Source organism: Phaethon lepturus, unplaced genomic scaffold (genome assembly GCF_000687285.1).
Source record: "Phaethon lepturus isolate BGI_N335 unplaced genomic scaffold, ASM68728v1 scaffold14828, whole genome shotgun sequence".
Lineage (NCBI taxonomy): Eukaryota > Metazoa > Chordata > Aves > Phaethontiformes > Phaethontidae > Phaethon > Phaethon lepturus.
The window spans coordinates 6,531-16,407 of NW_010558399.1; the positions used below are offsets into that span (position 1 = coordinate 6,531).

The 9,877-nt window shown below is 39.5% G+C and overlaps 1 protein-coding gene across 2 annotated transcripts; it reads right to left on the reverse strand.

Moving 5' to 3' along the window:
- Positions 1–6,007: 6,007 nt before the first annotated feature.
- On the reverse strand, positions 6,008–7,496 carry LOC104625432 (UTP--glucose-1-phosphate uridylyltransferase-like). Of its 2 annotated transcripts, none has more exons than XM_010293054.1 (3): positions 7,372–7,493; positions 6,693–6,800; positions 6,008–6,439 (listed from the first exon to the last, which is right to left on the reverse strand). In XM_010293054.1, the coding sequence occupies exons 1-3, from the start codon at positions 7,483–7,485 to the stop codon at positions 6,386–6,388; spliced, it is 276 nt and encodes a 91-aa protein (XP_010291356.1). In that variant the 5' UTR covers positions 7,486–7,493; the 3' UTR covers positions 6,008–6,385. The 2 variants fall into 2 exon arrangements, with proteins under 2 accessions (XP_010291356.1, XP_010291355.1); XM_010293053.1 differs by having other exon boundaries at positions 6,056–6,500; positions 7,372–7,496.
- Positions 7,497–9,877: the final 2,381 nt, after the last annotated feature.

The window sequence follows — 9,877 nt, forward strand, 5'->3', positions numbered from 1 at the left end:
CAGATGTCTCTGTTCATGCAACAGAGCACATCAGCACGACTGAAATAACACATACCAAAGCCAGGGCAGCAGCACTGGCTGTATCTACCAGAAAGTCATCTTTTAAAACAGCATCCACCGTACATTTCTGTGTGAAGACTTCAGTGCTCCCTAACAGGACCGTGTAGTAAATAAGATGACTTCATCTGTTCCCACAGATCATTGCCTCAGGCAGTCCAGAGCAGGATGGTTGCTGCATTGGTATTACACTGCCATGCACACTCACTGCCATGAACATTTTCTGAGGCTGTTAGGAATTACGCAGGTGTGAGGAAGAAAATCTGGTGGTCACAGAGGCCAGTTAACACCTGGATCAAAACCACAGCTTCAAGCTGAGCTGCAGCAACAGGTTAGCATGTCAGATGTGGCCATCTACTCATTGCAGATCCAGAGGATAGAACAAGTCAAAGGAACCTTTAACAGAACGGGACTTTTTTCATTTGAGATTTATTGCTAAGTGGAAGCTGGGGAAGGATGGAGAAAGGAAGGATACAAAGACTTGCACTATTCTGGTTCCAACTGGAAACTGTACCATTTACACCCGTCATGCCAAGCTCTCACAAAGAGAATTTAGACCTTAAGCACTACCCTACAACAGCTATGGCAATGCCAGAACAAGAATAACAGAGGCACATTCTATAAGCTTGAGGTAAAATTATTTTCATGCATGCAAGAGAACAAAGTCCTCTGCATCTCATGCATCCCTTTCCTTTCTTTTAGCCTTCCTTTCCATTAAAAAGATGACTACATATAAGAAAATCCTTTAGCAATCTTCCAGATACTATGCAAGGATCTTTGATATAAGCAGGTTTGCAGAACGTTAAAATGCAAAAATCAAACAGAACTGAAGCTTTCTTGATCTAGTGCAATCCCTCTCTTATTCCAAATGCATACCTGTTCAGGAATACCATCTGTTCATAGTTTATTCTATCCACAGTTCATTTATTCTGCTGTATTTTCAAAAGGAAACGTGCAGAATAAATGAGAGAGGCAGGACATGGATACAGCATTTCAGTGTTGCAGGATGCATCTGAACAAACTATAGAAGGTAAAAGATCCTGATAATTACCAGCATGGATTTCTCAGAAATGCAGGGACAGCTGATACAATACAAGGGGCCATGAATGTAAGAACTGATGGCAGATATCCAAGTGCACACTGAGAAGCATTAACAAACATGCACACATTCTCTCAGTTCTTATCTGAGGAGATGACTGCCCAAACTACTACGCACTTTTTTTACTCTGTAACTACGCTGATCCTTATGATCCCTGTACCCACAGACCCTTACCTCCCAAAGGTTAACACTGAAATTAGTTACTCAAGGTTCAGGGTAGCTACATTGCTGTCAATATAAGACTGCTCCCCCAAAAAAACACAGTGCTGCCATTTCATAGAGGACATAAACGGGAACTTCATTCCAATGTTCCTTGAACTTTTCAGGAATAGAAGTGTGCAAAAAGCAGAATCTTGCTGGTTTTGTCAACAACAGAGATTGTGTTCAGGCTGGGTAGACACCTTGAAAAACATCTGTTCTTCTCATTAGCAAAGAGATGATAAACACCAATTTTAATGTACTGAAAGTACATCAGAAAGGTTAATGAACAATTCACTACCACCAGGATCTGCAGAGATTTACACTCTGTGCTGGGCACAGTTTGTGAGAGAAATGTGACTGGATGTTCACTCCCTGCCATCACTTCCCATCCACTCTAAGGTCAATATCACTCCATATGAGATTGCAAACGGATTTAAAACATCTAGGTTTAAGCTTTAGTTGGGTGGGATACAAGTCATACCCCACAATGTTCAGATGCTGTCTGAACAGCCAAAAAAATTATTTCAACTTTCAAGTATCCTACTTTCTTCTTGCATCACTTACAATATAGCCCTCCAAAAAGAAGAAAGTCTGGCACTAAATTCTGGGCCAGACTGCCTCGAAAACTTTTGCTAAAGTGCCAACTACCTTTTTATGCCTTCACTATCATGCCTGAAACTAGCTTATGCAGAAAGCGCAGAGTAAAATCCTGATGAGGTTAATGGTTCCATCCAGGCCCTCCATCAACGATTTAGTTCATTGGATGTTGCATCAGCTACAACACAAAATTTATAACTCAGCGTTGCTAAACTTCTCAGTTTCTTTTGGCACAGGCCTTGGAAATGACAACTTGGCAATGAAGCCTTGGATCTTGAAGGGTCTTTAATTTGGAGAATAACAAATGTCAAGAACTCAAATTCAAGCAGGATCCTTGCAGCATCAGGACTGCTGGATGCCAGTGCTATCACCTAGCAGTTCCAGTCATGTGTAGGCACTAATATGCAGAACTACCTCATCACCTATAAGCATATACACAAGCACAAGAAGTACTCCACAGTAATAGAAATCAATTCTTGCTCTAAGGGTTTGGAACAGTGGACTTGACAAGCAAGTGCTGATGGGGAAATACTTCAGGAATAAAACCAGGCAGGAATGACATGGCTTACAGATGCATGACTACAGTGTTACTCATTTGAGACATGTCTCAAAACTGTGGTTTGGGATTGCTCTAAAATGACGTATCTAGCTTCTTTTGGTTTTGCAGACAATGTCACAGAAATGATTTTCAGAACAGTTTGCATGAGGCAATGTTGGTAGCTTGACTAACAGATTTCAGAAACATACTCCTACTGCAGGAAGGTTTGGAAGAGTTTGTCAGAGAGAGATTAAATGAGTATCAGGGCTGTCATCATGGGTAGACTGGAAAGGAATACACCCATATTAGTCAATATGTACTTTCAGAACAACAAGGAAATATTTACTCAGCACCAAGGGACAGTTTTAGAAATAGCACCAAGTGAACCCTTAAAACCTGTTTCCAGAGTTGAATATTAGGAAGACATTCTGCTTTTGAGTAACAGCATGACATTCTTTTCCCTCATGATAAAGTTCATTGAGATGACAGCTTGAGCTGCAGACAAGAATCCGACCACTGGGGAAACAAACCCTCTAATAGCCAAGCTCCTTTCACACTCACTTTACTTTGGATGCTCTCTCTACATCCCAAGAGGTTTTGCATTGCTATTCTGAGATTAACTTGATCACTGCAGTTCCCTCAGAGGTCTCCCAGCAGGACTTTGCTATTGATTCCAACTCAAACAGATCACTGCGATCTACATCAACAGGATTAAATTAGCCCTGCCATGTCCACATTCTTTACCTCGTCTCTTGTTATCCGGCACTCTAAGTATACATTCTTCTCTGAAGACTGTAACAGTAATGGGTCCTAACTATGCCAGCTATCATTGTAAGCCTTTATCATTGTAAGCCTTTGAACACATGGAAGCAAAGCATCTGGAAGGAAAAAACAAGTCAGAAGTTTACCAATATAGTGTGAAATGGGTTCAATCTTCTGTTTCCTTTGCCTGGAGCTAACAATTTGCTTACCCATCGGTATTAGTTGTTACACTGAAAACATGGAGGTCAGTGATGACCCATTTCTCCCATTGCAGAGAAAAATTAAGAAATATTACATAACAATCATTTCTGTTTCAATTTACTGACAGGAGTCTTTACTTGTCAGTAGATGCTTCAGGAAAGAACAAAAAACTACGTTCAAAGAACAAGTACAATGGATAACACATTAGATGACCCATGGAAGGCTGATCAGAAGTTCTGCTCCTGCATAGCACAGTCCCATGGCATTGGGCAAAAGCCTGAAACACCTTTCCCACCTAACCTGAACCTCAGAAGTACCCCATGTAAAATAGAAAATTAAAAGACAAAGCCAATAAATGCAATAAACTATTCATGAACTTTTTTAAACTGTTAAGAAAGAAAAGAACCACAACCAATGTTGGCACATTTTTGGGTGCTTTTATTTTTTATATAAATATGGATACACACACATACATGCATGCACATATATACCTAAACAGATATTTCATGCTCTACTAGGTATCAGCTGAAGATTACACATGCCAGAATTCTCAGTGCTTTGGACTGATCAACCAGCAAACCAATTCTCCAAAACAATCACAGGCAAATAAATTCACACTGGTGCGAGTAGGTCGTTGCTTTCTAGGCCATGATACTTGTAGTGCAAGATTCTCAAAAGCAGCCAAGCATCCCACCACCTCATAAAACAAGTTTGTCTGAACGGGCAATTATACATCACTTGCAAGATTACCAGCGAACTTTCCAAACAAGCCTTGTGTGTACCATCCTCTGTGCTGTTCTAACAAATCCAGGAGGAGAATACACTATGAGTTCTTATAGCTAGGAAAAGAAAAAACTCAACCAGAGCTGCACAAAAGCACGCAGAGGAAATGTGCACATATTCACAGACAGATATCTGTCCCAAAAAACTCAGTACAGCAGTCATTATTCTGAAGCCCTTCTAAAATTATCACTCTTTACCCCATCTAAAAGTTCCTACTGTTCTCACCTATACTAGTTACACTGATAATTCTGGAATTCTGGTCTTAAATAAATCAATTTTTATCTAATAATTCCACAACTTATACCCCCCAGCAAAGAATAATTTGGCAGAAGTTAAACTACAGGTCACCTGAAAAACATTTCATGTCAGACACCTTTCATTTTCCATGGTATGCCCCCTACATAACTGACATATTAAAAAGGTGGTGGAGGTAGGATAAATACAAGCAGGGTTTGAGGTTGGCAGGGAAATGGAACTCTCATGGTCAGAAACAAAAAAAACCCAAACCTCAAGAACATTAAGTTTGCTCTTAGTTTTTAAAAGCACTCAACCTACCTCCTGTCAGATCAGGAAGTCTCTATCAACTTATCCAAGGAATCCCAAAGAAAGAGATATTTATTATGAAGTGAAGAAAGTATGCAAGGATGTTTCTTTGTGGGTATTTTTCACTGACTTTCTTCTGGGACATTTATCAAGTATGATTATTTGATCTGGAGTTTGTGCTAGGAAGCAAAATTCCCTCCAAGATCATGCATGCATCTCACCTAAGCCAAAGTCACCCTATTTTGCAGGAGTCTTACCATTCTGGGTTCCCCCCCCACCCCGTTTTTGGTCAAAAGGTGCTACATAGCTAAGGGACCCCGTTGAGAATGAGCCAGTGCAGGCCATAAAGAAGATGAGAGATCCTCTTTCTAATCTTGCCCTCCTTCCAGCCCTCTGTGATCTTGTTAGACCTTTGTCTAACTTTTTTTTTAACAGCTTGCCTTGCCTGCAAATGGCCCATCAGTCTATTTCAGTGTCTGATCATAACCCTCCTGTTTGACTTTTGCTCCCTCCCCAATACCCGCTCATTTTCAGTCCTTTACAGAACTTGAAAGTTTTTCTGCTGAAGGTGTGCAAGACTAAAAATACACAACAGTTCTCCCTCACCACAAAGCAGCCCATTCACTCGCATCAAATTGCTGTCATTTAATCCCAGGTTTTATCTTGACAGAGAACAGTTTATTCCTTTCATTGTTGCAATGACCTTTTTACATATTTAAAAGACTTACCGCTCCCCAGAGTCTCATCTCCTCTAGACTAAAAGCAACCCCCTTTTCTTCAGCCTTCCTTGTAAGTCATCTTATCTACAACTCCAATTTCTCACCTTGAAAAAAGTTAAGGTGGATTTTTCTCCCCAAAGCAACACTTCATTCAGTGTTGCAGTACAGAAGAGAGACATCACATGTTTTTGAAGTTAAAAGAAAACACTCAATCTTGGCAAAACCCTAGACTTGCTCTAAAACAGCATCATTCTTCAACACTTTAGAAAGCAGCACTGCATCTGTTCTGGAAGTAACTGGACAGCCTGCCTTTCAGTTGCAAACAGAGCCTCGATTGAATCGCCCCAGAGAGGCCAAGAGAAACCACAAATGTGTGAGGACACTGGAGTCCTGCAATACGCCAAGTTCACTACACTGAGAAAAGCAAGAATCCGTAGCACAACTACACTGTTAGTTATGCAAGAGTCAAAAGACAGCCTAGGGCCACAGATGAATCAATAAAATGAGGTTAGGTTTAATAGGAAGTGTTTATTTCAGTACTACACAGAGCTGAAAAAATATTTAGTGCTTTTTCAGCAGCAGCTCAAGTGGCAGGTTATAAGTTACAACAACATAGATGATATTAGAACATTGTACTCAAAAAACTCCCACAGTCAACTACTTGTTTCAGATTCCTCACTTTTACTGAGCTGCTGTAGATTACAGAAGTTGGTAAATGAGCTATATAACCCATCCCACTTGCCATATGTCCCTTTCAAATTATTTAGCAGAATGGATTGCTGCTGGAAACAGTCTCATCTGAGATGTGCAACCTTCTTTCATGGGCAGGAGGGAAAGTGGAACAACAAGGGTCCTACCTACTTCCTCTCTAACACCAGTTATCATTTACTTCAAAGAAGGTACCAAATGGGAAGATGGCATCTGTCCCATTTTGTTCTCCTGCTCAAAGAACAGCTAACAAAATAACACCAAAGAACTTGATATGTATGTTAAGCAGGACCTGAAGGTCAAGAACACATACAACATATGTCAATAAATAACTACTTTTCAGTTAGAGCCCAAAGTGCTGTCCCACGTGATTTTACAGAACCACAGCAGTTGTATCCATGCTATGGGTGACTACATCATTTGCTACAAGTAGCAATTTATCAGTTTTGTGTTCCTTACAGACTGTCACTTCATCGCAACTTACAGAATCTTCTGGAGGTCTCTGAATCTTCCCCCAGTCCACAGATGGTCCCTTTTCTTGTAGGAATCTATGAAATAACTTCTTAAATCCTTCCAGGTCCTTTTTAGCGTGCTACAAAGAAGAAATGCATTAGTTAATGCTGGTATTCAAGGCACATCTATTCAATCATGGAAGCACTTCTACAAACTTGAGGTAAAATCTATTAACAAGAGTAATTTTATCAGCATGGAAGTAGACACATGCTAAAATTTACGTAAAATTCTAAAAGGTACCAAAAGCTAAATTTCCACTAAAATTCAATGTAGAATAGAGATTGGTAGAATCCAATCAACTTGGATAGCTAAAAGACAAGTCTTTAGTCAAAACCATAACCATTAGAAATTGGCCCAATCTTTAGGACAACAGCTTTACCCTCCCTTACTGTAATCTGTTAAAGATTACATAGAACCTTTAATAACTAAAGATGATTAAGCACTTAATAACAACTCTGTCACCCAGTTCATATGGAACTGAAAGTCTCCTGCTGACGTTGTATCCAGGCTACTCTTCCACACAGGATCAGAGCATGTCCTAAAAATAAGGATTGTAGTATTCTGTGATTTCTCTCCCTGTATAATATTTGCCTCAATTTCCTGCATCTAATTTCTCATGTTTTGAGTTACATCCACAGCACACTCCTTACCTCTAGCTCATTTGAAGGTGCAGTCGCAAGTATCTTATCAAGTTCTACTTTCATTGAATACTCCAGCTCTTGTCGAATGACTTCCTGAAACTGTGAAGTGCCAGCTTGAGACATTGCTTTGCTGAAATCTTAAATAAAAATAAAAACATAGGTTAAAGGAAAAAGCAGAAAATTAGCTCATTTAGACTACAAATAGCTTTCAATTTTCTTTTAAAAATTAATACACTCATATAACCTAGTCTTATGTTATTACTGTGCTAGCACTGCAGGAACCTAAATTTTTTGTTCTTAGTAACTTGGAGAACAGACCTTATATTGGGGACACAGAACACAGAACAACCATCCTTCTCTTAAAACTTAAAGAAGTCCCCAAAGACCAATGATCCATCTCAAAAAGTGTCCAAAAATCCAGCAGTACACTTTTTTGCTAGAGAGCCAAAGAATTCACATCCTACTGCATCAACATACTTTAGCAAGTGCAAGTGTGAAAAACCTTTTCAGTAAAAAAATTCTTTTATGTAGAACATTGTGATTGAGGGTATCCTTCTGTTCACACAAGCAAATAAAAACATATGCTTTAATTACTTATACGGTGCACTTTCATACGATCTTCGGTTTGTTCCAGTAAGTATTCCCTTACTTTATTGTATGAATATTTTCACACTATAGCATGCATTTCAGTTACTAAGCAACCTAGAAAATTAGTCTGTCTCTCACTTCAGCATTTGTTTTGCTTTTGACAGTGATAAGCTCCAGAAACGTGAAAAAGAGTAAATACACAAATGTTCTATACAGTAAAGTCCACATCGCAGAATGAAACAGCAGATAACATGACTGTTTTCCAACAGAAAGCATTTGAAGTGAATGCGTTCTCAAAAGACATTCTGAGTATGTTCTCCAAAGACCTCAGTTAATTTAATTTCTGCCAAATCCCTTGAGTAATCACTTCTCTGTAACACAGAGAGTGATGTATTGCCAAATATAGCTGGATTTTAGAAACACCCTGAATACTAGTGCAAAAAGGGACAGGAGGAAACTTTGCAAGTGAGCAGAGTGATACTGCCAGAAAATATTCTTAGAAGAGGAACCTGCATTTAAAGTTTCTTATTTAGAACAAGTGTTAAAAGGCTTTTCTATTGAGAACATCTAGGAAAGCAAGAGGCAGTCCATTTTAATACAATTTTGGGTTTATTTTACTTTTTTAAGCAAAGTATTCCACAGCCTCAGACTCAGTGACAGTATCTAATCCTTGCTTTGAAGCCCACAGAAGCCATTTTCCTGACTGCACTGTTTTGCAGGTAGGGGAGGAAAAAAAAAAAAAAAAAAGACAGACAAGTGCTGCAGTGCACATACTGTGTGTGGTGCAACACAGGGGAAATGCCAGCTCAAGATGAACAGTACAATGCACAATAGGTTCTTTTTTTAATGAAACACTCCATTTAGTAGTAAAAACAGGTAATAGTTGAAAGCCTGTTAGGCGTATCTTTCCAGGTCAAATATGAAAAAACACAGACAGCTCTTCACTAGGAAGCACCTCCTCCTACAGAAAAATGAGGAGGTCTATACCGACTTAATGCTTTCGTACCAAACTGCTACAAGTACTGTCTTTTCATTCACACATTGTGGGGTGATGCATACTGAAATACTGTTTAAACTTCTAGTGAAACAACTGCTAGGAGATACTTTCATACGTTTGTAATCCTCCCTGCAACATGTTGTAATAAACGACTTCTGTAACAGCAACAACAGTGGCCATTTCTCACAGTTCATCAGCCGGTAAAACATTTGAACCGCCCAATATGATGCAACGCATCTCTCAAGAAACTCGACAAATATCAAGTATTCAACAGAGACTGTCATTCACACTGTTAAACACACTGAGGCTAAGTAAGTCAGAGCCAGCTAGCAACTTTCCCAGGCTGCCAAGTAAGTAGGAAAATCTTGTTCGCTCTTACTCGCCAAAAGACTTGTATCTTCCAGATAAAAGCATTTAGAGATTAAGTAACATCACAAACAAATGAAAAGAAAAAGGCATCGTAAACGTAAATGCGCGATAATGTCCTAGTTTGTTGGTTTTTTTAACTAATACTATAAATTTTCCACAACCTAATGAGCAAGTGCTAAACACAGTTGATCACCAACATCCTCACAGAGAAGCAAAGCAAACCTGTTGCTTTTTCCAAACACCAAGTGTCAAGCACGCAGACCGGCCAGCTAGATGGGACACTTCCCACCAAAGCCCAGACTGCCAAAGCTACCAGCACTGTCGGCTGCACCCTTCACTGGCAACAGAGAGTACTTAGGCTTTACATTGACCATTCAACAACTACTGCAACCACTCAGTCTCATCCAGATTCAACATGCCAGGGCACAGTTGCTTGGAGAAAGCATTATTAGTGTTATTAGTACTATTATTATTTTGGGGAAAGAGAAAGGGCATGGCTGGAGTCCATGAAAACATGAGTTTTGCCTGGTGTAGGAAAAGTATCTATACTGCATACCTGAG